The sequence below is a fragment of the Lepidochelys olivacea genome (assembly GCF_965140295.1).
Source record: "Lepidochelys olivacea isolate rLepOli2 genome assembly, chromosome: 16".
NCBI lineage: Eukaryota > Metazoa > Chordata > Testudines > Cheloniidae > Lepidochelys > Lepidochelys olivacea.
Window position 1 is genome coordinate 18,794,813 of NC_140426.1, and position 26,567 is coordinate 18,821,379.

Genomic DNA, 26,567 nt, shown 5'->3' on the forward strand with positions numbered 1-26,567 from the left:
CAGAGCTTGCACCCTCACCCCCTCCCACACTCCAAATGCCTTGGCCCCAGCCCAGAGCCCGCACCCCCTCCCGCACCCCAACCCCCTGCCCCAGCCTTGTGAAAGTGAGTGAGGGTGGGGGATAGCAAGCAACGGAGGGAAGGGGGATGAAGTGAGCACGGAGGGGCCTCGGGGAAGGCGCAGGGTAGATCCTGGGTTGCACTTAAATTCAAAAAGTGATCTTGTGTGTAAAAAGTTTGGAGACCACTGGTGTATAGCAACCAACTGTCACTAAGTTCAGCTTGCCTGGCTGCAAAATAGACTGGAATGCCCCAAGGGATGGTCTGTGACTCCACGGTAAGATTATTATAGCACTTAGGAGTTCATACTTGTTACTGGGTTGGTGAAGTCTAATTATAGAACACACAACCTATCTGGAGTCTCTGCCCTGCTTCTTGACAGTCTGCCCTGAGGCATGCACTCACGGTTATGAGCCACTCCAGACAACGTGACAGTAAGCATGAAAGGACTCCACATAAAGGTATCAGAATCAAGAAACAATAGTGCAAAATGTATCCTTGTCACTGAAGGCATCATTTGGTTCAATGGAGCTGCCACCAAGAGTTAATAGGGGCCTGCAGAAGTTTACTTCTGATGATGATGCATGAGAAGGAAAGAAACCATTCTGATGCTTAGAGACCAGGTTGATCTTGAAGCTTGAGGGGTGGCAAACTGAGTGCATCTGACATAGAAATTGTCAAGACAATAACCATTAAACCTCACACGGTCACTTTTACAGCACCGGAGTAAACTGATGTAGCTCCATTGACTTTAACAGACCTATATTGATTTACACCAGCTAAGGTTCTGGCCCAAAGAGTCTCTTTTCAGAGTAGAGCTGCTGGAGTACAATAAAATAAAACAGTTCATGGGGTTCCAAACAAACGAACAACTTAACAGCAACTCCCTGCCCTCAGTTCAAACCCGTCTCTCAAAAAATTCATGCAATTAGTATGTTAATTATGCCCTAGCTTGAATGATTGGAGGATTGTTAAAAAATTCTACCGAAGAGGCTTGAATTTATCTGCATGTAATAACATAATTTTTTAAATGGCCAGAAGATGAGCTAAAGCATGTACACTTTTGACCCCTTAAGACTAGAGTCCTTAAAGTTCACTGAAATAAGAGAAAGAAAGAGCTCAGAAGAAAACAATGTACATGATTCAAGGTTTAGAAAATAAGCTCTAGGAGGGAAGAACAAGGCATTTTCAGTCTGGATACAAGTACAAGGGATGGGATAAATCCGAGAATTCTCAAGAAATTTAAGACTGAAGTGTCTGAGTTATTAACAAAAATAGCCCGTCTCTCCATATAATCAGCTATTATTCCAGGGGGCAGCAATGTTAAAAAGGTGTTACAGATTATTCTAATTACAGACCAATCAGCCTTTTGGTATCAAGTACATTAGTTACAGGAATTGCCAGATTGGATCAGAGCTGTGGTGCAGCTAATGCAGCATCCTGTAAGGTTCAAGTAATCCAACAGTGGACAATTATAAAATAACTAGTCTAGAGGAGAAATTTCTTCCTAACCTCCATCAGTTAGTGGCTGTTATAAAGAGACACAAGAACAACTAATTATTCTCATGACAGAATCAGCTTTGGACACAGACCAGTCAGCAAAGACGGACTGTCCATGGACCAGTTACAGACACTCACCAATTATTCTAGGAAAGTTGCAGGATGTTCATACTTTTTCCTCTAATAAAGTAAAGTATAAAGTTTTATTTGTAGAACAAAGATACTGATATATTATCAACACAGATTTACATGTAACAAGAGGTTCAAGCATACAGCTGCTTTATCTTCTGAACAGATTGTTTCCACCAACCCTCCCAGCGCTGAGCCTTCATTAGCTGGGCTGTGTTTTCCTCCTTAATCTTGGCAAACTCCTCTTCCAGCTTATGCTTATATTTCTGAACAAATAACCAAAAAGAAGAAACTGGTTAAGATCAGATATACCTGCCATTTCTTTTAGTTTCTAACTCCATGCCCTGCTCTGCTGTGTCAAATGATTGTGTACTGGCCACTTGTTTTCCATATTTGACAATAGTGCTACACAGGTATTTAATTATTCATTGCCTTCTTTCCTTTCCTTTATTTAATGGGTACTGAAATAAACAAAATAAATATTTAAGTTTTGCTTTTAAGTATACATTGGGTTAAAATGTAAGATTCTCTATCTCACCTCAGTGAGTTCATGTGACTAAAGATCTACCTGTTCTAGAAGGGGGAAGGGCTTTAAGTCTCAAATCTACTTTTGTCCTACAACTCAGTAAGGCAAAGAGACGAGCTAAACTGTGTGATGAAGCTGCTCTGAGGTACATCACCTAGACAGGATGGGGAAGTTGTGAACCTTTTACCATCATTAAAACCTCCAGACCAAACAAATGATTTCTTATTCTAAAAATGAAAATGGTTTTCTTGAACCTACATTGTTTCATTTTGCCTTACCAAAATATATTTTATTGTGCAGCATGTATGTACTATATGATATATACCATTGATTAATATTACTTACATACATCTACGCATACACCACTCCTACTTCACAGGAGTGTTTTGAGGCAAGTGCTTCATCATCATTACTACACATATAAAACTGACACGGTTTTATGGTCTTGCTACCTCTGCCATAATATATATATTTTTTACTGTCCATACAAAATGATTGTTGAAATAAAGTCACTTCCAGAACTGGCCCAGCAGCATTGATCTTTTATTCCCATGAGGACTTAACAAAGCACCTCTCCCCAGCTGCTGATTTTGCTGTTCTTTGAGCTATTCGCAATGTGAGTTGGAGGGCTTTGAAGGAGTCTGGAATGGAATCTGTTCATTTTTCCTAATGACCAAAGTGACGAGAGAGTGACCCTGCTAGTGGCAGAGAAATCTGAGATGACTCAGGATTTAGGATGGAAATGGGAATGGCTCTTACTACCCATTCCACTCCAAGGGAGAACTAGCCTTGTGATCCAAGACTGAAATTGCAGACTTTGGGAAGAGAAATGAGTGCTGTATTGAAACAGCACGAGGGGGAAATCCTGACAACACTGTTACTCTCCAAACTGCAACTCTACATCATCATCAACATTACATACAATAGTGATCATTTGTTCTGGCAACACTCATTGTTTTGTCCTATTGAAAAGTGGGGAAGGGCCTGATGGAAAAGGCTCTCAGCAGAAATCACTCAAGCACTTTCTACTTTTGTCACCATCATAAAGAAATGGAAATGAGAGGGGATTTCTAGTCACATTGATTCTGACTATAATCTTTGAAAAGACTCGCAGTGTGCCTTGGTTTTATGAGCAGATACATTTTCTTCTCTTATAGCCCCTTGAAATTACACCTCTCCCCTGCACAAACCACATAGGCTGCATCTCTTGCTTCTTTTGCTGAAACATGACCCAGAGTAGTTTTGGCTGTTGTTACAGAGGCAGTTTCTCTGCAGAGAATATGGTCTGGACCGTCTGTGAGCGTGGTCTTGGGTATTCCTGGCCAAGTCCTTAAAACCACAAACAAGAAATTTTTTAAAAACTTTTTGGTGGAGGAGGAGGAGTAAGGGAGTAGAACGATTCTACTGCTAGTTATACCTAAAGAGGAAATACAGATTTTTTTTTCCAGAAAGAAATCTCCACAAAAGCAGAATTTAGATTAATACTTGTCTTTCATATTCTTAGCCTAGGAGTGGGGAATTTAGTTATTTAAAAAAAACTAGAACAAAAAAATGCTTTGTTTTTTGTTATGTGTGAATCCCATTGATTAATATGTGGTCACATGATCAAAACAGGTAGGGTTTGTCCTGAGGTAGGCATTTCCCCCCTCTCTGAAGTACATTAGTTACTAGAGAAACAACATCGTAACTGTTGTGGGTAGAACTTAGGAAGTTCAACAAGTGTAGTGACATCAACAAGTATAGTAGAAAACTGTGTGGACAGTACCCAGAAGCATTTTTGACAGAATGTACAGAGAAGCATTCAATATATACTAGTGATACCTGCTGCCACGTTCAGTTAATGGCTTAATGTCATGGATCTCTAAAGAAAGCCCAGCTTGTTTACGACGGATTAAGGTGGAGATCTTCTCTTTTGGCATTTCAATTTCTGGGACATAGCAAAGGACAGACTTAGTAACAGCAAAACAAGATCAGCTACATATCATTGCTCCAAAGCAACTGTACAAAGCTGGATACTTTCAGTTTTCAAGAGGTAACTTTGCAAAAGTCAGTGGATCATCCAAATTCTTTCCTTTCACAGTACTCAAGGGTCTCCTATTCCTAAACCCCATCACCAGAGCACAGAAATAGTTTTCTAATTGGCCCTAGAACCCTGTTAGTAGCATCCTGAACTGCCATGTGGTGGGACTGAGGTGCTGGAACATCCTCAGGGCCAATTCTGGTTTGATCATAAGACCCAGAGTAGGGGGTGGCAGGGGTAAGGTTCTGGGCTACAAACTAGTTAACAGGCAGCCCTGGGAGGCAGCTGTAATTAGAGCATCCGGGGGCTGCATTAGCCTCCATGACAACTTTGAATTTGCGTGCACAAACTATCATTGGACCCTCACCACTTCCTCCCGTCTGTGCTGTCTATGCTGCATCTCCAAGGGGCACAGCACAGAACCTCACCTACAGTGTCAGTCAGGGAAGAAGGGAGATGCAAATATGTCGCTCTCGAGAACTTGATCTGAAATCACAAACTCTAAATTTGTACTTGTAGTTAGTCTGAAAAGCAACCAGAATAGCACCCATCCAAATCTCTGGGTACTTTTTACAAAACTTAAATTGCATAAAACTTCCCTTGAAATCTTTAGACAAGGAACACTATAGAAAAAAGCAATGGATGACAGCGTTTGGTATTACAAGTTATTCAGTATAATGAAATATAGCTATGAAAAGCAATAGGCATATGCAATTCTAGAAGAAATAGTGCAGAAGATTACAGAAGGAACTCTATTTCTCCTTTTAACAACATTTTACTGAAAGCATCAAGAAGGAAGTGGAGAACTGGGTAAGTGTTCCATTCAGTTGACTTACTTGCTACTTGTATATCATCAATGGTGATACTTTCATCCAACTCCAGAAGCAGTTTTTCTGTGAGGCTCGCTAGCGCAGAAACAAATTTCTGGGCACACTCAGCAGCACAGGCCTATGGGGACACAGTTATCATTTAGGACTCAAGTATGAGTGCAGATGGGAAAAGTTCTCCCTCCAAAGAATCTCATCTCCTTTCAGAGCAGCTCTGAGGAGTTACACAACTCTCCAACTTTGCTTTTGTGCAACAGCTACAGAGCAGCACTTTATGAAAAGCTCACAGAGTGGCCTCTCTGGAATGCTCCGAATGCAAACACGTCACTGATCAGATTGATGTAAATTATAAAATGGCACAAGAAGATCTGTGTAGTTAGACAGAATCTGCCCGAAGAGTTGCACAAAATGATTAAACAGAAAACTGAAACATCCACAGGGAAAACACTCATCACCTGCTGCAATTAAGATAGCTAACCAGGAGATGTCACCATTACTCCATTCTCACATGCCATCACTACAACACTAGCTTCAGAACCCAGAATATTGTCATTATGGGAGCAGACAAATGCAAGTTCATCCCTTTCCTCAGTTTGCACTGTGACTAAATACCCCATGGGAACAACAGATTGACTACAATCTTAGGAAGAAAGCATGGTCTAGTGGTGACAGCACAGAATTAAGAGTCATATGATATTGTCTTTAATGGGGCTGCCTAAAACTAAAAATCTTTTCCAGTTCACTTTTAATGGGGAGGTAAAATGCACCCTAAACTCCAACCTCTGACCTTGAGCAAGAAATCAAATAGGTTCTAACAAGCCACAGTCTAGTATGTCATTCATACCTGCAGTTTCTGGGCGTTAAGGAGTATCCCATCAGCTTGGTCTTTTTGTCTTTTTAACTCCTTCTGGCACAAAGCCTCCAGCTGGAGTAAGTTGTCCGGGTGCCCCAGAGCTGGACGCAGTTTGTTCTTGTTCTCAGCCTTTAATCAAACAAATACATCACTAGCATTTTTTGTAAAGAATGTGTGACTAGGTCCTAGAGAGAAAGAGGGATAAGTAGAAACACAACCCTTTTGTGTATCGGTTGTAACAGGGTGGCATGCCCTTTAATGGCTAAAGGCCTGGGGCCAGCCAACCCTAGTTACTAAGGAGATACACCTGAGCAGGGATCAGCTGATTCCCCTATAAAGAACAGCCACAAGCTGCACAGAGAGAATCCCCAGGTAGATCAGAGTGGGGACAGAGAGATGACAGAGGGTTAGGGAAGCAGATAGGCTTCAGCAGAGAACCCTGAGATATCAGTGATATTGTGATGCTTCTCAAGGGTCCCCTGTGTTGTGAGGCACCTCTCTATCACCTGCCCTTAGCACAAGGAAGTCTTGTTGTAGCTACTGTGGGTCAGACCCTTGATTCCACCAGCCTCTGGCAGCACTAACACTGTCCTGCAGGCTTTTGCAGGCTTCGCTCTCTCCGTATAGGTTAGCGAGAAGCACATAGCACCTGAGAACTCCGAGCATTCCTCTGGAGTGCCCAGCCCTGATCCACTGAATACTCACCGAACTTCCAGATTCTCTGCTCCCAAAGGGATAGTGCACACAAGCTTACTAGTGTCAACTAAGGATCACCATTCCACTTAACACACAGCACTTAGAGATTTTTTTTTAATCAAAGAACAGAGATTCATATGACAGCAAATAAAAATACTGGAAACAAAACAAAATCCTAACATGCTTTTGAAAGCCTGAACTTACCTCCAAGTTTAACTATTCTAGTTAAAAACATGAGACTGAAACTAGGAAATTAAATCAGCGGGTAGTTTAGGAGTCAGTGGCATAAGCAAGCAAATGAGTTTAATGTAAATGACAATAACATGTTCTGTCACACTGTGGATACCTTATGTGGAAGGGTATTCCAGCATGCCCATAAACTATACCTTTGCATTGTCCCATTCTTCCAGCTGTTCTTTGAAGAGTTGCCGGATCTGATCAGTGAAGTGTCTGAGCTGCTGCTCATGCTCTTTGAGAAGGCTGTCGATAACCAGATGGGAGATCTGAGGGAGATGTTCTTCAAACAACTTCAACTGATCCCAGAACTCTGGTGGAAAAGGTACAACCAGAGGAAGGTTTGTGTCACATACAGACATTGACGTCACGGAACCAGAAACCAATCAAACTAATGTATAGTATAAGTGCCAAAAGTGACTGGAATTTTCTTTCACAGGGATAATTTTTTCACAGGACCAGTGGTTGGAGACACACACAGGTCATGAAGCATTTGTACAGGTCTTTCAATTAAATATTTTTCCAGTGGTCTTTCTCACATAATTTTAGTAACTGACAGCACTCCAGTTACAGGTAATTAGCCCAATTCTGGTCCCACAGAAGTTAATAAGAGCATTGCCACTGACTGGAGTGGAAACATAACTAGGCTTTAAAACTGCATAATTTGAAAGCGGAGATTCCAGCCTTTTCAATGATAACAGGACCTTACATTTATACTAAGGCTACTCTGGTTCCTTCTTCTTCCATTGGCATTGGCCCAAGACTGATTTAAGAAAACTCTGGACTTCTGATCATTTCAGTTTTCAATTCCAATTGATATATATGACAACGTATTAAGCCCTAGGATTTTACCTATTAGGCAGGAATTATGGTAATCATCCGTCTGGCTCTGATAAGACAGGAGCTTTTGCCCAAACAATTCTGCACAATGGTCAAACGTCTCTTGCAGATATTCAGGCCTCGTGATTTGATGCTTATCCTTTCGGTAAAACTCCTTTGGAAGGTAAAGATGTGGTAAAGAAAAGGACTTGACAAAGTGTCCAGTCTAAGAGTAACCATTGCAAATATATCAGTACAGTGGATCTTTAGGGCTTTCAACCTCCCCTTCATTCTGTGCCACCTTTATCCTCCCCGACTTGAACTTTACCAGCAGCTTTGACCTGAGCTCAGAGAGGGAATGTTTGCTGAGAATGCAGATTCCTTACCAGATATCAGGCGTATTGTCAAATCTCTTTCCCTTGTAACTAGATCACATCCAGTCTCTGATCTCAGCTTTCCTAATCATCTTGTTATTAAGGTGATGTTCTAGTCTCTGAATTCATGACACTGAGGTGTGGTTATGGCCATTAAAAGCAGGGCATTTTGGTATATTTATACCTTATCTGTGAAAAACTGAGACCAAGACTTCTTCACCTCCATTTTGTCTTAATCTGCGCCTACCGTCTGACCCCGTTACAACTAACAGGGTTTGAGTTGTGTTGGTAATGAAGCCTTTCTATCACATAACTATGGCAGAGGTATGTATATTCATCCACACCTGCTATTCTGCCAAACAGGGATGGTATAAAGTTTAGTTATTGTTTGTACAGAACTTTAAGATATAAAAGCCAATGCATGTATTAAGTATTATTATTATTATTATTATACACTGGATGCACTAATAGAGTAAGACAAATTATTGTGGAGCTCCAATGCAATATAGTAGAACCAAATTGCTAAGCTACTACCGGAGTAAATCCACAATCGTAGAAATTTACTGCAGAAAATGAAGTTTTCTTACCTCAGCAAGATACAGCAAGGTATCATTACCCTCCCAGAGAATACAGGTGATAATCCCCTTAAAATGACTGAAACCAAAACACAATGACAATCCAAAAAGTACTTGGTACTAGGAATATTTCTGACTTTTAAAAACATTTTATCTCATTGAATATGAGAGGTACATATATTAAAATAATCATAAATACAATGTAAATAACATATATTTGTACGTTGCTGTAAGAATGCCTAAGATGACCCCATCCCTCTGGGTACAGCTCCTCTTCAAGGCAAGCAAAGACAAGAGTAAAATGCACATACAAAAGCCCATGCAGAAAATATTAGGTGTAGCATAACAAAAAAGGCAAAACCAGCTAAATTTCTACACTAAAGAGCATATATAATATAGCTCCATAGCTTCCAACATTATGCTTTTTGACAGGTTTCCACCCCTTCTCCTTTTGTGTCCCACCCCTTTTTGTCCAATGCATCAAATAATATAAAACAACCACACCTATAATTAACACTTCACATTAAGACTGTACAATTGTCTAATCTAGCTTTTCAAAAATAGCAATTTAATGGTGTATTGGATCAATACTTTACGAAATACAGAGCAAACTTACTCAGATTCTTTAGGCTTCTCTCCAAAGATGTGGAACTTCTTGTCAATTCGACCTGTTCTGGAGTATTTTTGTATGCTGAAAAGGCAAAGATTTTCTACTTTATTCAAAAGAATTCAGACTTTTAATACATAGTCTCTCTCCACCCCCTCTCACCAGTTGTTTATGATACTATGGTCATATGAGCGTTATCAAATTAAAAAAAAAAAAGCTGGGAAGATTTTCATGCCCCACATTTATATTACATGAAAATTATCATCTGATAGAGACGTTCTCAGGATTCTGCTTCCTATGGGCCCTCCAGATCCTCTATTTCCTGACCTTCCTTTAGAACAGATGATCCACTACAAGGTATTACCTCACGCACCTTGTCTCTCTAATATCCCGCGATCAATATCACTACAACTACACTGCATACAGATTAGCATCTAGCCACATAAATGCCCATTTAATGTGTCTAAGAGCCAACTTGAGTTTCCAAAATAGGACATCCAGTTTAGGCACCCACATTTGAAAATTATAATACCTGTGTTTCAGAGTAACAGCCGTGTTAGTCTGTATTCGCAAAAAGAAAAGGAGTACTTGTGGCACCTTAGAGACTAACCAATTTATTTGAGCATAAGCTTTCGTGAGCTACAGCTCACTTCATCGGATCGCATTCATCCGATGAAGTGAGCTGTAGCTCACGAAAGCTTATGCTCAAATAAATTGGTTAGTCTCTAAGGTGCCACAAGTACTCCTTTTCTTTTTGCGAATACCTGTGTTGTCTGTGCTATCAATAATATACACACACATCCATATATTTGGAAATTACTGTGTGTTTTTATATTACATACACACAACTTAGCATCAACCTGCATCCCCAAACCCTTTGTATTAACTGAAATAGGAGAGGGAGAGAGAAATTAATAGGTAGAGGTGAGGTTTGAGACGCGATTTGAAATGAGAGCGAGCAGATAAGGCACAAATACACAGCGCAGCTGTTCCAGATGGTAGGCACCGCTGGGGAAAAGGCTCACACCAACAGTAGTGAGAATGTGTGGGAGGATGGAAAGCAGGCTAGTGTTAGACAAGAAAGAGAAGTAGACAAAAAAAAACCCACATACACAAGATGCTGGAGTTTCTCTTTCCATAGTCCTTACCTCCCCACTGACAACTTTTTGCTTACAGAGGTAGACATCTTGGGTCCTACAGATAAATTGCTATAAAGAACAGCGTTCTGGGGATTTTCAGCCTGCAGATTTGAAACAGAACCTCTCTGTGCTGTGGGAGCCTGATAAGTTGCTTGATAAATCGGCTGATAAATGGGTTGATAAATCCCTTATAAGGAAAGAAGTAAATTCTGTAAGTCAAATTTGAAGTCATTTCTATACATTTATACAGCATGTGTTTTCACTTCCATGCTGAGTACTCCTCACATTAATTGACACAAGTGAAGAGAAAACATCAAGATGTTTCTAAATTGGATTCAGCACCCAGAAGTCTAGGTGCTACTCTATGCAAGATGTAGGTATGCTGCCCCAGCAGTTACCCAGGGAAGGGCTCCTTGCATCACCTTTGGGTAGGGAAGAGGTATGAGCCTCTGCCACTCCTGGCTTCCCTCCAGCCCCATTCCATGTATATGCTCATGGGAAGAGAATCTAGAAACTAGGAGCTGCCCTCTGCACCAGATGCAGGCCCAAGATCCAGGTATATCTCACAAAGGTAAGAAAGGGCTCAGGGGTCTTATTCCCTTGCAGTGCCATTTAAGACAAGGGTAAAATCCAGCCACAAAAGAACAGTCTGCTTCATTGTGTTTTGGTATTTCCACTTCAGGTCCTGAACTAAATTAGAAACAAAAGCAAGTGGAAAACATACAGAGAAGTTAAGCAAACAGTTTCTGAACCTCAGAAAGGTTTGGATGAAGATATGAGCATATTTTTATCTCATCCAAACCAATTTGTCCCTGCCTGATTAGATACTTCTTTCATAAGAAGTTGGGTTCTTTTCTGGCTACAGCTCTCCGCTTTCATTTTTCACACCAGAATTTAAGTCCAACTTGAAGTACTAAGTGACCTGAGTTTGATGGCCTCAACTCAGCCTCTGGTGAATGTGTGTCCTCATAAAACTACCACATGTTTGACACAAATGGCAGTGTCTGCTTAAGGGAGGCTCAGAAATGAGCAGGTATGGCTAGCCCAGAGTGGACTCTCCATGTCAGAGGGAGGTTATTGATTAGGCAGCCTGAGAAAGCTCACATTGTATCATGTCTAGGACCAAGGCAAGGATGTGGGAAGAGGGCTTACTCTATTACTGGATCTCCATCACGGTTACATTTTCGAAGTGCTGCATGGGGTTTAGCTCTAAAACTCCTATTAACCTCCATGGGAGTTATATGGAGAGCTGCCACTTTCAAAACCTCAATGGAATTACATGAACAGCTGCCACAAACACTTTACCTAAACCAACATAATCCTTCATTTAAAACAAAACAAAAACAAAAAAGAGAGAGAGAGAATATCATTGCCTTCTCCTAATGGGAGTATATATGCACTCACATAAAGATATAGGGATAAGTCTTGTCCCCTGTATACTGACACATATGGTTGGGGACAAAGAGTGTGTAGGGGGCCTCTTTCCTTCTCATAAGCAGCAGGACAGGATTCATCCAAACCTCTCAAGACAGTACTAGGAGATATGGCTATCCAGTATGTTTCCCTGCACGCCATATCCCAAAGGATGTCTGGTGCACACATACCCAGTCAACTGGCATGTATGATGCAAGCAAGAAAAAACATGGCCTGTAGTAGGCTGATATGTACTTTATTCCTGCTCAGAGGTATAAATATATAGTCACATATTAAGAGTTTCCAGTTAAAATATATATTTCTTTCTGTCAATCCATAAGAAAGAAAACTTCAGCAGTAAAAAGACTGCTTGCATACCTCCTGCTACTGACTGTGAGCGATCATCTCTCTCATGCCGCAGTTCTGGAGATTTCTTTGGTTGCTGAATTCTGCAACAAAAATTAAGAGCTATGTGGCTTCTAAATACCCAGCTACCAGTTCTCTATTGTTGTCATGGTCTGAGAGCACTTTAATCTCTGAGATACTGCCTAATGTTAGGGCTAAATTTACAAATGCACGTCTAACTGCAATAATTTGCGTGAGAACAATTCAAATGAGCTAGCATAATTGTAAATTAGAAGTTTCTGCAAGCACAATTGTACACTCAAGCATGCTATTGAAAAGGTCTGGAGCTTGCCATTTCACACCATCCACTGTCTAATTATTCATTAACGTTTATACATTTTCCTCATACTTTTACCTTTACGTAACATTTTATCTCCCTTTAATTCAAACAATGCCCTTGAAGCCAGAAAACTAGTAGCCAGTTAACATCTATTTTTACAGCACTTTAGTTGAACTAGTGAAATTTAATAGAACTAGTAAAACCTGAGCCATCCTTTGTAGGCGACAAATCTGATTAATTGTCACAGATTAAAGTGCCATTAGAGGAGGTTTTGGAATTAATTGATAAACTTAACAGTAACAAGTCACCGGGACCAGATGGCATTCACCCAAGAGTTCTGAAAGAACTCAAATGCAAAATTTCGGAACTATTAACTATGGTTTGTAACCTGTCCTTTAAATCAGCTTCTATACCCAATGACTGGAAGATAGCTAATGTAACGCCAATATTTAAAAAGGGCTCTAGAGGTGATCCCGGCAAATACAGACCAGTAAGTCTAACATCAGTACTGGGCAAATTAGTTGAAACAATAGTTAAGAATAAAATTGTCAAGACACACAAAGGAACATAAATTGTTGGGCAAAAGTAATAAATATGTATTTGAATTGCTTACACTGCCTCCTGTGCACAACATGACAGTGAGCAAAAAATTAAGTAAGTTAAAGGACTAACAGCTTTAGGCACAGAGAGCATTTACTTACTGGAGTAAATTTTTGATAACGCTTACTGCTACATCATCAATTACTGACTTTCCAATTCTGCTTGAATTCAACAGTGGAACATTATCTGCCTCCATAACCATCATCCTACTCTCCTCTTTGAGACTCTCTGATCGGATTGCAGCTGCAATGGAACCTCGTAATGCAAACTCTGTCTGAGCTGGGATGGGGTCCTGGAAGTGAAGGAAAACAAAATTAGATATTACTAAAGAGAACAGGAAGTTAGTTATACTATTCCATGGAGGTGCCGGCTACCATCTGTGCTGCCCCACAGGCTAGATGAAAACGTTTTATAACTTAGAAACATTTCCAATTGATTTTTCCCCTTTCTGCAGCTATGAGAGGTTAAGAGTTAAGTATAACTATAATTATTACAAGCAATCTTCAAATAAATATAATTAATAATAATGATGCCTTCTAGTTTACAAAATAAAACACTCTATAAAGAAGATGTACCAACCAATAAGGAAGATTAATCACCTGATACAAAATCTGCTATCCCATCAAAGCCTTCAGCAAGTGCATCTGAATTCCTTAAAGAAACCTTTAAAAACACACTCAAACACACATGCATGCACAAGCACAACCTCTCATTAAGGATCACCTTCTACAAAGTGCTGAGCATCTCCTGAGTAGTCCTGAGCACCCTCAACACTTGATAGCCTCATTGGTGGTTGAAGGCACTCAGTACCTTGCAAGATTGGGCCCTATATCACCACCTCTTGGGCAGCTTGTGATCATTTGAAATTCAATGGCATACGTACGCTTTACCTGAAAATTCAAAATATGCATTCTGAAAACCTTTTAAAATACAGGAGTAATCAAAATAGTTTGCATTTGAATAGTAAAATTCACCCGAAGATTACACAAAATATAGCAATTCCGGCTCCTGTTATCTTACAGTACAGAAGGGGATGATTGTTGTTACCAGTAGGCAATTGAGATACTTGCTCCTTTTTTTCAGTTCTTTCATCACAGTTTTGGCAAAGTCATACAGTTCTTCCGAAGTCACAGCCTAGTTAAAAGGAAAGGATAATGTGGATAGCATTTTGCTCAATATGGTAGAAAATTTAGAATGTACCAAACATGTTGACATATCACATCTGTCTGTCGAAGATGTTTCTAATCTGTTCTATCACTTGTATCTAGGCATTCGTGGAAACCAAGGGATCAATTCACTGCCTATAGAAGCTGATGTTTTTCTTTTTTGAAAATAATTTTGAGTGTGAATATGCTGGTCAGGAAAATGAAGGACTAGTGGTTTTAGTGTCTCTACCAATGCAACTTCTCATGACTCTTATCAGCTGTGATATAGTAGGGCGAGGAAGCATGGAGAAGGAACTTTGTTGTGTTAATATCAATGGAATAAATGGACCCCCGAGAGTCAAAGGCGTTAACCTGACCCTATCACTGAAAAAACACTAAACAGCTTAACATGATTGAGGGTTTTGAGTACAGAGACCTCAGCCTGCTTAGCCCAGGGCAACAAATGTCATTAAAAATCTTTATAACTTTTTATTAAAGATATAGAAAAAGGAAGAAAAAACAATTAAATCATTTAAAATGTAGAGTATTAAGAAAAGCTTACATTTTAAAAATATCCCTTATTCTTTTTTTAGCTGTAGAGAGTTTTTGTAGTGAGAACCTCCTGTTTGACAGCCTTTTAGATGGTAATAACTGTCCTTTTTGGGGAAAAGAAAAAAAACAAGCTAAGATGGTCTGGAATTGATGTTGTTGTTGCTGAAATCCAGTCCTGCTTCCTTTAAGACTACACAAAACAAATACACACAGAAGGGGAGAGCAAAGAATAGCAAAGGCAGAAAATGCAGCATCTGTCTCTGGTGATGACTTTCACCTGCAACCTCACTGCTACAGAAACACATGGCCTCATCAGCCACTCCAAAACCTGGCAAACTTGTTGTTTAGGGCACTGGTTTTAGCTGCCTCATTGGTCAAGGGCTCATGGCACTGTTGCGATAGAGATAGTCTTGGTCAGTTAAGCCAGACTCTTATTAAACAGAAGGCAAAAAAGAGAGCGATAGGAAAGAGAAGAAATAAGGTTGGGAAGGTAAAAGACACATGACACATTCCAGGTGTTGATGTGTGGATCCCTATTTCTGGCCTAGTCTGGCCAGGACATCTCTCAGGATCAGGTTGACGAAGGCCCAATGGTATCATGGTGGACCCCGTGTCATAAGAGATGATAGGAGTGTGAACCATAATGATAAAGTTAATTCCTTTCAGTCTACTTTTCCTTCATCCTGGCATCTTGATTCCCTCCCCTGTCTCTTTTTAAGGACCTCAAAAGGACCAAGTAAGACAACCTTCCAACACATCAATTTTAGTTAATTAATTTCCGATTCCATTCTCTTTTGTTCACCAGTCAGGATCTTAACATAGTCCTTGAGTAGTGGTAGTAAACTTTTGTTTCTTCCAGTCTTGCTTCAAGTTTTGCTCATTTTTATAAACAATTTTGTGTGACAGGCTGAGTTGGCTCTTTGTTACCTTGGACACCTTAGAGTAAGCCTCTCCACAACAGCTTCTTGAGCGAAGAATGCCACGTCAACTTGTTTGGTGATTTTTTTGATGTGCACAAATGGAGACTCATTTCAGGGTGAACTAATTTTCCACTTATGAACAAGGTCAAAATTTAGAATTTGAACTCAGTGCTCCTCAAGTAAATTGCCTATGCATTAACCTACTGTGCCACATGACCCTGGATGTAGCTGATTTTTTATTATGTATTACGAATTTTTCCTTTGTTAAACAGTAGGCAGCTGCACGAATCTGATAGTTCACTGTTCCAAAAGCAGGTAAAAAGACTTTCTGATAATTTAAAGAGGATTGATTGGCACTGCCAGTTTTGCAGCCTCATTACCAAAATTCATGTTTCTCAAAAGCTTTATTTATATTCTTGGGTATTTTTCTTGACTTTTTTTTTTTAAAAAAAATCTATATATTTATGTGTGCGCACTTTTCCTATTGCTGGTTTGGCAATATCCTCCTTTTCCCTCTATAGTTCAATACAATATGTCATGCCAGTTTGACTACAATGAACTATGGTGGATACTAACAGACACACACAAACATGCACATCATACAGCTACATGATGTCTCTTTGGAACTTACTTCTTTATCCACAGTAGGATGAGCACAAGCATCTATTTTCTTAAGGAATTTCTCCAAAGAAGAGTTTAATGTCTGTGCCTGGAAATTGGAGTTTGCCACCTAGAACAGAAGCAGATGTTAGTGAAATGAAAACCCAGTTGAGATAAATGAACACTCAAACATTTATAGAACTATCAAAAGATTTCTCCAGGAGAGAGCAAGCACAGAGATCCTCATGAAAGAGCATACTATTTATTTTCAAAGAACAAAAACATTGACTCACTGGTACCCAAAATGGAAGCCAAATTCAGTGATTTACAACAGTAACTCTTTTTTCATGGCCTATATTGCATCAACCAGATGGCTGGTCTATTTAGTTGTAGGTGGTTAGAGTGAAGTGCTGCAAACCTAGGGTGCGATCCTACTTGACTGCAATAGGAGCAGGATTGGGTCCTAAATCCCCAGATTCAAGGCTGGCAATGACAGAGGAAAACACAGTCCTTAAATAATAGATAAAAACATTGTACCTATGTCCCATCTGTGCATTTGTCTCTCCAAACCCAGCCAAAACCCCTTTGGATAGAATAAGTGAAATATATAAATGATTGAGATTGAACCAAACTAAAGTTCTGGAATTTGTATTTGTACCTCTGATTTGATTTTCACTTGTAGGTTTGTTAGAAACCTCTGGATTTTCTCCATGAAGAGACGGTCCACTGCAAGATTATGGAATTTTGTTTCAAACTTGTTGATAACCTCAGTAGCCTTGAAAACAAAAGCCAAAAATCAGGAGATAAATCAGTCTTAAACCTGTCTTTCTTAGCCTTTAATAATAACACTTAGCATTTATATAATCATTTTCCATTATTATCATGTCACACAAATATTAACTAAATCTAAGAAAGTCTCACAACCAAAATCTAGGAACACAGGGGATTACAATGGTTACATGAGCAGCAGCCAGGAATTTGAACACTAGAAGGGAATGAAGATCTGCCCACTTGCTCTAAGTAGTTTGACTCCATTTTCTCCATATCAATCATGATTAAGCCTTCAATGAAGTCAATGCGTCCCGTTTCTTTCTCCAGACGCTTACAGAAGAACTCCACCTCTTCTGGAGAAAAGTTACCTCCTTCTGAAAACAATCTGAAAACAATAGGTGAGAAAGGAAAGTAATTGTCTTAGGGTTCTGCCACCTCCTCAAAAGAATCCTTAGCTGAACAATCCCTATTATATATATTTTTTCATGGGATGAAAACACTATTATAATATTAGCAATACACTTTTTTAAAGGATGAACTTGAATTTTATTTTGCTGACTTGACAATAAATTACAGAATTTAGGTAAGGACACAAGGAGAGAGAGAGAGAGAGAAATAAAACCATACAAGCCAGGCAAACAGAGATTGATATAGAAATAAACACACTCGCACCTCCCCCTTATACCTGCAAGCTTTAAGAAAGTCCACATTTGAATCTCGTAGTTTCCCCAAGGCTTCTTCTAAATAGTTCCGGTAACTCCGCAGGGATATTTGGATAACTTCTACATGATTAAGCAGCTCTGAGTGCAGAGAGTTGCTTAGAGCAACCAACCTAAGAGCAAATAACAAAAGACAGCCTTTTCAGGGAAATCTATGGAAGACTAGACATTCCTTTTTAAAGGCTGCTGTGTCTTAGAGGTACCAGAAGAATGAGAGTTTAATCAGTGCGCTTCTGTTTCCCTTCCATTGTGAATGTTTTGATGTGGCAGCATACAGCAGACACACTACTAGCAAACAGTCAGTGGTATGAAAGAGGAATCTCATACATGTGCTATCATAACCTAACTTGCCAATTGCTGCTAGTATACAGGATAGGTAGCCTGGATAAAATCTGGATACATGAAACAAGCTTTTTCTACTTTATTCTAAAATTATTATAAAATTCACCAATGACTTTAGTTTCTTAGCAGGGAGATAAACCCGGAAGAGGCTTTACTTTTCCTATTCATATTTATGAGGTAACACATTAAAGAGTAATGGCACAGAAGGTGTTGGTCTTGAGATATTAACTTCTACTTCTGCCAAAGAGACCTGGAGTAACTGACTTCACAGTACCTGGGGTTTCTAGGTTTTACAGTGCACTGAGAGAGGAAACAGAGAGTCTAACTGAGTTAACCAAAGGATTTCTTTGTAATGAAGACTATCACTCAAAGGAATGGAGATTAAAGTGAGAAAAGCATTCCACGTGTCTCCCTTGCAAAGGATATTATGGAAAAAAAGAACTCAGCGTGGTCCAATCTTTATGTTTATTCCATAGTTTGGACACCATCACTGTTGTGAGAAATAGTTGTGTGAGCTAAGTTAGTACATATACGCAGACGGGCACACACGCACACAAATAAATGAATGTAAATGGAATTTTCCTCTTATTTATTTACACATTGTCATTTCCATTTGTTATTTCATTTTTGCCCAAACATTATTGGACATGCCTTCTTGTATCCTGGGAATGATAAAGTGTGTTTGTATTTAGTTTTATTTTTCACACCATTGTTCCCTCATTATTATAATTGCCGTAAAACATGGGTGAGAAGCCTAAAAGTAGCAGAAGAGCAATAAATACTGTACGAAGGCTGGATAATGATAAATGTCTCAGATACATGAGCTTTTTGATCTCAGCGTGTACAAGTATCTGTTCCTCTATGCCGAAGCTTTTCTGTTTTAGATCACAGAGTCATGTGACTGTACATTATACAAAAGAACCTGGTAAAGATTGTCCCACTCTGAGTTATTGTCCAGCTGAAGGTGGACAGAACAATAATTAGATCAAATGATCCTACCTCAGTCAAATGAGCTGTCTGGCAATCAAACAGTATGATAAATGCTTCAAAGAATGATGATACATGCTGCTGTTCAGGAAATCTGGGATAAGGCAGACTCAGGATGCAGTCCAGGAGTGGGAAACCTCACAAATCATGAGACTCATGATGTGCTTACTGTTCAGCCTTAGTGGAACTGAGGAAGATGGCCTCCATGTCCTGGATCCTTCTGCCGAAGTTCTTGCTGATGTTATTTTGGTCCTCTCTCAGTTTCATAAACTCATTTTTCTCCTTGGTCAAAGCTTCCACCACCCCTGCACAGTGACACTCCAAACGGTCTTGGTGAAGAAGCAACTCCGCTGAGAGGAAAGGAAAATACTCTCAGATGGCCATCGCCTCAAGCTTGGATTGAGCCCAAGCATGACATGACCGCTCCTGACTTCCAACACAGGTGACTCTGCCTTACCCCAACAACTAGCCACTATGCTCAGTAGAAGATGGCTGGTGGTGTGAAAAGAGGGGTGAAAACAAACCAGGCAAATCTCACATCAGCCATGAAATTAGCACCGAGAAGAGGAAAATTTGCCTTTGTATCCCTGACTTTTCTTCCATCTCTGAATGCCTCTCTGACTTCTCCTGGATTTATTTCAAACTCAATATGTTAAAATGTGAATTTCTCCCCTCTGCTCCTATGCTTTCTCCTCTCCCTCCCTTCTCAGTCATTGCTGACATCTCCACTATCCTTCCCATCACCCAGACTTGCAACCTCAGTAGAGCTGGTTGGGAAATTTCTTGTCTGAATGATTGTCCAATGGATGATGCTCCTTTTGCAAAGCCAAATTTTTCTGTGGGAAAATTTCAATTTTGAAAAAAAAAATTTGATTTTCCATTAGGAAAATCAAAATGATAGCTTCCCAGTTCTCTGCCTGAAGGGGAGCTGCAGCCAAGCTTGTGGGGAAGCAGGGAGACTGAACGTCTTGGCTGTCCACCTGCCCTCTCCGGACGGGAAGCAGGGAGACTGAAAGACAGGGAGGCAGAGAGCTGGAGTGCTGGATATAAGAGGGAAAGAGACATTGACAAGAGCCTTCCAGGCAGCCAGATAGCAAGCTGACCTAAAATGAAATTTTTAGAATGTCTGTCCTGCGAAAAATATAGAGGTTTCTATTTTTCATCCCAAATGGAGATGTAATTTTTTCCTACACTTTAACATTTTCCACAGGATAGAAATTTCATTTTCTGGCCAGCTTTAAACCTCAGTGATACCTTCAACACCTCAATCCTTCTCCTACATCCAGGCTCTTGTTAAACTTTGTCACTTCTTTCTCTAAAACTATTCTAAAATCCCCCCTTTTTCTTTTGTCTGCCACAACAAAACATTATTAGCTGAATTTCAAAGGTACTGAGCATCCACTGCTCCTTTTGACTTCAATGGGACCTGTGGATGCTCTGCATTGTTAACGATCAGCTCAGAGGGTCATTCATGAATCTCTTCTTAGTGTGAACCAGGAGAAAACAAATGTGAGCTATGAAAAAGGAAAGTTAAAACCCCCCCACAATATGTAAGAAACTAGCAAGTTTAGGGTAGGAGCTGGAAAAGGTCCCTTGAACCCACATTATTCCCCAATATTGAATCAATTAACACTAGCCACTGTTGTGCCACGTTATGAGTCACACCCAGAGAGCTCTAAAAAAGAGATGTGATGCCCAAAGTGAATATATGTACCAGCTCTGACATTATGGATATCCTTTTCTATGTGCGCGCGCCTTGGCTGATGCATGTGAAGACGCAGTTGCAGTTCCGAATTCAGCTCCTCTTTCTTGGCTGTTACAATGATCCAGGAGTTGGACAAGGATTGGGGAAACCACTTCTCGAGGTGCTCAAAAAAGCAGAGGCGGATCCTACGATTGAAAAGCAAACACATTGCTTTGGGAGACAGAGTGCATGCATGTGTGTGAGAGACAAAGGATTTCATTTTGGAGAAAAACTCTTCAAAGATCTCAGTAAAAAAAAACAACAAGCTCTGAGGAGTCTGACTCCACTGAGATAAGGTTTCTCACCAATCGCACAACAATCAAACATAAATAATGTTAGCCTGCCCAACTTGTTATTCTCTTTACAGCATCTCAGTTCACTCATCCTGCCCTGGATTTCTTTGATATAGTTAATCCACTGCTTTCAATCGAAATACAACTGCTAAAATACAACTGCAGAAGAGCTGGTGCTTTGTCAAAACGAAGGATAAGAAAAGGGACTTGGAGGGATAGGGTTCAGAATTTTGAGCAAGGAATTGGAGGCTAGATGCTTTGAGTTCATGGCTCTGCCAGTGCTTTGTTGTGTGACTGGACAAGGCAGTAACCTCTCAGTGCCTCAGTCTTTAAAATAAGGATAACGTCTTCCTCACAGAGGTGCAGTAAGACTTAAACGTTTGATGGAATGCAATATAAAATGTTTCTTATTATTCTTTTGGAAATAATAATAACAAGGGGTAGCATTAAGATAACTTTTGGATGCTCATTCAAACTTTACCTCCAAACCTTCTGAGGTGTGTCAATTACTTAGGGGAAAGAAAAAAGGACAAACTAAACTCTACTAACTCTTTCTTAAGCTCTGTAAACAAGCTGTCTGGTACAAGCACATTCTCCAGGTACACAGGAAGTGTTTTTTCTGCAAATGCAGCATAATAGATCTCGGAGGTCTTGGTCTTGCCTGTCTCCTCATGCCCAAGGACTGAGTAAGTGTTCCCACTAGAGGTGGTGAAGACTTCTGCTATTACTTCACAGCTTTCAGCCTCACTGTAATCATGGAACAGAACCTAGGAAGGTAACAGGAAATCATCATTTGTTATCTTTGCTACTGACAAGTTTTTAAAGACCTACTAACATGGGCCATACACAGGTTAATGTTGAGAACCTATAGATTTCAAGAATCATGAGCCATGTTCTGATTCCTAATTTGGAAAACAAAGCTATAATGAGCACGCAAGTTTGTGCATCTCAGCATGCTGATACTTTGCTGTTAGCCTAGCAGTGTTTGTGCAAGGCAAAAAGTAGAAGGTAGTCATTCAATTTTTTTCAATCTACAGAGAAATTAAGAATATCCTAGTACTTCAGGGTGGTCACTAGCTTCAGGTCACCAGTACCTCTGTCAGTGTCTCCAGAAATAATACAAATGAAACTTTACAGCATAGCCAGCAAAAGGTCTGCATGATTTGGATTTTTTTTAAAGAACCTTATTAAGATCTGGATACAGATATATCCTCTTTGCTGAGTTTTATTATTATTTCAATCCCTTTGAAACATGAGCTGCAAATGCTCGGATATATGGGCTGAAAGGTTGTCTAGTTTCACTATAGATTTTGTAATTGCCTTTGTAGTTTTTTGTTGAAATGCTCTTTTGTAATTTAGAGAGAGTTTCCTCAGCTCTCCCTATGTCCCCAAAGCAATATTACAATTAGGAACTAGTTTTTCTTTCTGTCAGCTGTAAAATACACAAAGCAAAGAGTGATTTTCAGCTGAGACAACCTTTGCAAAATGACAGGTTTCAGAGTAGCAGCCGTGTTAGTCTGTATTCGCAAAAAGAAAAGGAGTACTTGTGGCACCTTAGAGACTAACCAATTTATTTGAGCATGAGCTTTCGTGAGCTACAGCCACAAGTACTCCTTTTCTCTTTGCAAAATGCTTACTGGTTCCCAGTTGGGTTGACCTAATAGGACCATTAATGTCAGGGGATGAGAAGAATTCCAGTTCAGGATCGTGCTGCTGAAATGTGCAGAACACACACGTGGCAAGGCCAGACATACGGTGAGGGACTAGTACTACACTAATTAGTTAACTTTGTTTTAATGTCTTGCCACCAACTCCCAACTATTCAGAGGCACGCCACTCACATAAAAGGCTCTGTTACATTGCGGCACTGACCATTTAGGTTCTCCACTAAGTACAGACCTGAAAAGAAAACATTGAACAATAGAGATACTGTTATATCATCACCTTGGGCTGACAATACTAAATGAAGGAAGGAAACAGACCCACGTCAGAAAAGTCTCTTTTTGGCTGTTTCTTGGAAAAAGGACAGGAAAAGTGCAAGAGGGAATGGTCATGCACTAATGTATGGGCTTCACCATCTCAATACAGAATCTTCAGCTGCTCTAAATACCTAATGGTACATATTACAGAACGTCACTAAACTAATACAGGAAAGACCCATATGTGATTTGGTTGTATAAACATCAAAAAGATTTGCATTTGTGCTGAAGCTGATTTATTTTTATGAAGAAATTAGACCTACCTCAGACTCAGGAAGAATATCTTTCAAATAATCCATTTCTTCAGACACTTGTGCAGGACTATCTCCATCCTCAAATGAATTTGCTTCACTTTCTTCACTGTCCTCTAAGTGTTCAGTTTCTTCACTTTCTGGAGCTGTGCTCTCCTCATCCCCTGGTTTCTCTGTTTCCTCAGTTTCTTGTACAATGCTCTCCTCATTCTCGACTGTCGTTGTTTCTTCAGTTTTGTTTGTGAGGCTCTCAGCCTGCTGCTCTGCTTCTGTTCTTCCTTGTGGAAAACTCTCAGCCTGTTGCTCTGTTTCTTCAGTTTCTTGTAGAAGGCTATCCCCTGTCGCCTCTGCCATATTTTCAACTTCTGAGTCTTCAACAAATACTTCCCAATTAAAATAAGACAGAAATGTCATCAGTCACATTCCAAAGAAGCACAGATTAAAAAAATAAAGATTTGTACTCTTGAAACATTACCTTGCTCTTCATATGCAGAGCCCATCTCCCCGGATAAGAGTGAGAAGAAAAAGAAACAAAGGTGACAAGTTACTTGTTTAGAATAACATCAAATTCACTTCACTTTCCAAAATTAATGTACTCCATCAGCATTTGAAAGTTCAAAGTAATAATTTATCATTAAAAGGAACTCATTTCTAAAATGTAATCCAGATTTGAATGATTTTTTAATTCTAATTTTTCTGTTTTAAAATGTAGGTGAAGTTGTTGAAACGTAGGCCATGAAAATGACAGATTTGAGACTAGGATGGAGGTAAGCACAGTGTGGGCAGATGATGCAAAAAGTCTCCCTCACTCAGCTCTGCCAATGAACCTCAGTCCTATGGTGGCCAAAACTCTTCTTCATTTGATCTAATCTTTGATTGATCAAATCTAAATGGATTTGAATGCAAGATCCCCAACAATGAAACAACAATGCATCAGCCAGATTTCAAATCATAAGAAGTTTGTTTTCTTTATACCTGTTTATAGACTTCCTTTACGCCAAAATACTGGCCAATGGATGCACTATAAGAAATCAATTCCTTCAGTATAGCTTCTGGGTAGGATGCTACCATCTTCACAATGTCTTGGTGAAAGGCCTCATACCTGTCAAATACCAGGTTGCTATTTAAGAGAATTCATTACATAATATAATAAAAATTAAATGTGAACATAATATACATCTGCATCTAATATGTGATCTAGAAGTGAAGTTGTTGGCATAAATCAATTTCCTGACCTATGCAGTCCATTATCTAAGATCTTTACTTTCCAGGGCTACTGCAATGTTCTTGTGATTAAATCATTAATTTTTATGCTAGCATATCCTGGACTAGCTTAGCATAATACAGAACACTAATGAGGTCAACCCAAGAAATTCAAATGAAAGACATTTTTTAAAAATCACGTATTTATTTATTTGTTTGTTTCCCCCCAACTCTTTAAAAAAGCAGAGTTCTGCGCCAACAGTTTTTTGCCCACTCTGAGCAAATGCAATAAGACAGGAGAGTACATTATTTGACATTAGTCTTCCTGAAGGTGAAGTAGCTAGTGCAATTTTGGCTTTTCTACAAATGCATTCAAAATACAACACAAATGTGATTGAAATGGTCTTATCAAGATTTGGACATCCCTCACTCGGAATGTTTGTCACATTTTCTACAATCCAGAATACATACCCAGCTCTAATGTCATCCAGAGAAGCAAAGGCCTTTCCTAAAAGATTCTTCAGCTTTCCCTCAGAGCTTTGTGTTCTCAGTTTGTCCAAAATTATATCCAGATTAGCTTCCCTTATCTGGGCCCATATGAAAAACAAACAATAAGCATAAAGCTGTAAGAAGCCCAAATATTTCATATCTATTTAGGATTCAAGTAATTAGTTTCATGTACACGTCTGTATTTTAATTATACATTAGATAATACTTTAAAGGGGCATTATTGAGGCTCAAAATTTGATCTAACTTGTCTCGAACTCCTTATGTCTATTTATGGACAGTATGTTTTCCCCCAAATCAGAGGCATCAAGTGCCCGTTAAAAAAGAATAAGTGATCACAGCACTATGTGTATTTGCCCATGCATGTAAGAAAGAGAATAATGGAGAGAAAGAATATATATAAGGCAAGAGAATTTCAGTTTTAAGCTATCAAGAACTTATTGTAAAGAGCTAGCACATGCCTTGTGAGTGTTACATGCATTTACTCCAAGGCTATTGCTCTTTTGCAAACACAACATTTGTCACTGGCCAAGGCAAGTGATGTGAATCTCAGCTCACCAAAACTACTCACTGCAGTCAGGCACTCCAGTGAACCACAGGAAGAGTCAAAGACTCACCTCTGCTTCTGGAGAAAATGGATTCCTCAGCTACCTCCAGAGTCTCACTGACACCTGGACTAGTCATGGTGGCCCATCATTTCAGGACCAAAGTAGTTACTGAAGATTCTAATGGATAGAATTTGCCCAAGCAAAAGAACAGTGAAGACTAGATAACATGTGAGAACACCTCTGTCTCAGTTCCCATCTGGGATGTTTGGCCTGGTAAATTCATCATCAAGCAGCACTACCTCATCCACTTCTTTGGGGCTCTATCAAGCCTGGTAGAAATGAGATCTTGATTGATGAACAACAGACATCCAGACTAGGCTTCTATATCCAGTAATTCAGTCACCATTGGCACTTACTGCTTCCTCTGCCAAAGGTACAGGGAGATCAGGGAGACTGCACAAGACATTCCAGAAGGGGCAAAGTGATCTTACATAGAGAGGGGAGACCATGCTGCTTTCTTTCCAAAAGTTGACAGGTACGAAAATCATTTAAAGATTCTGAACAATGCCCTGAAAATATCCTTTTATCAAGCCACAGAACACAAATATGATGTGATAACTCAATATACATGCATGGTTCTGTAACTGCATAAGACTTTCCTTGTGAATGTGCATGCAACCGCATATGAGTAATAATAAGGTTCTAGTTGCTAGAGCTGGAAAATACCAATTTAGATAAATGAGGTCATTCCCCTGTCAATAATAAGATATAGTCTCCCTCAGAGGATGTATCAGATATTAGACTAATACACTTAGCAGTATGCAGCCACCTTCCAAACGCAGAAACCATGAGAAACACTCCCATTTTAAGTTATACTTGCTATAAAGGATTCTTTGGATATCAATAGCATCTTTTTGCTAGGAAGTGGTTTCTTTACACCACACCAACAT

The 26,567-nt window shown here is 39.6% G+C and overlaps 1 protein-coding gene across 2 annotated transcripts in view; it reads right to left on the bottom strand.

Moving 5' to 3' along the window:
- Positions 1 to 1,743: 1,743 nt before the first annotated feature.
- Positions 1,744 to 26,567, bottom strand: part of CCDC180 (coiled-coil domain containing 180) — a 40,566-nt gene continuing 15,742 nt past the window's right edge. The window contains exons 15-38 of one of the 2 annotated variants that reach the window (XM_084649891.1): positions 25,034 to 25,149; positions 24,335 to 24,461; positions 23,835 to 23,859; positions 23,372 to 23,742; positions 21,679 to 21,896; positions 20,807 to 20,982; positions 19,262 to 19,442; positions 17,730 to 17,876; positions 17,285 to 17,429; positions 16,932 to 17,048; positions 16,305 to 16,403; positions 14,104 to 14,190; positions 13,158 to 13,348; positions 12,150 to 12,220; positions 10,368 to 10,545; positions 9,229 to 9,303; positions 8,625 to 8,691; positions 7,697 to 7,838; positions 6,997 to 7,157; positions 5,906 to 6,043; positions 5,071 to 5,182; positions 4,036 to 4,141; positions 3,405 to 3,543; positions 1,744 to 1,954 (exon numbers count right to left, since the gene is read on the bottom strand). In XM_084649891.1, the coding sequence (XP_084506017.1) occupies positions 1,823 to 1,954; positions 3,405 to 3,543; positions 4,036 to 4,141; positions 5,071 to 5,182; positions 5,906 to 6,043; positions 6,997 to 7,157; positions 7,697 to 7,838; positions 8,625 to 8,691; positions 9,229 to 9,303; positions 10,368 to 10,545; positions 12,150 to 12,220; positions 13,158 to 13,348; positions 14,104 to 14,190; positions 16,305 to 16,403; positions 16,932 to 17,048; positions 17,285 to 17,429; positions 17,730 to 17,876; positions 19,262 to 19,442; positions 20,807 to 20,982; positions 21,679 to 21,896; positions 23,372 to 23,742; positions 23,835 to 23,859; positions 24,335 to 24,461; positions 25,034 to 25,149 (3,321 nt within the window). In that variant the 3' untranslated portion in view covers positions 1,744 to 1,822. Of the gene's footprint in view, positions 1,955 to 3,404; positions 3,544 to 4,035; positions 4,142 to 5,070; positions 5,183 to 5,905; positions 6,044 to 6,996; positions 7,158 to 7,696; positions 7,839 to 8,624; positions 8,692 to 9,228; positions 9,304 to 10,367; positions 10,546 to 12,149; positions 12,221 to 13,157; positions 13,349 to 14,076; positions 14,191 to 16,304; positions 16,404 to 16,931; positions 17,049 to 17,284; positions 17,430 to 17,729; positions 17,877 to 19,261; positions 19,443 to 20,806; positions 20,983 to 21,678; positions 21,897 to 23,371; positions 23,743 to 23,834; positions 23,860 to 24,334; positions 24,462 to 25,033; positions 25,150 to 26,567 lie in introns of both variants that reach the window. The other variant, XM_084649890.1, reaches the window with a different exon arrangement.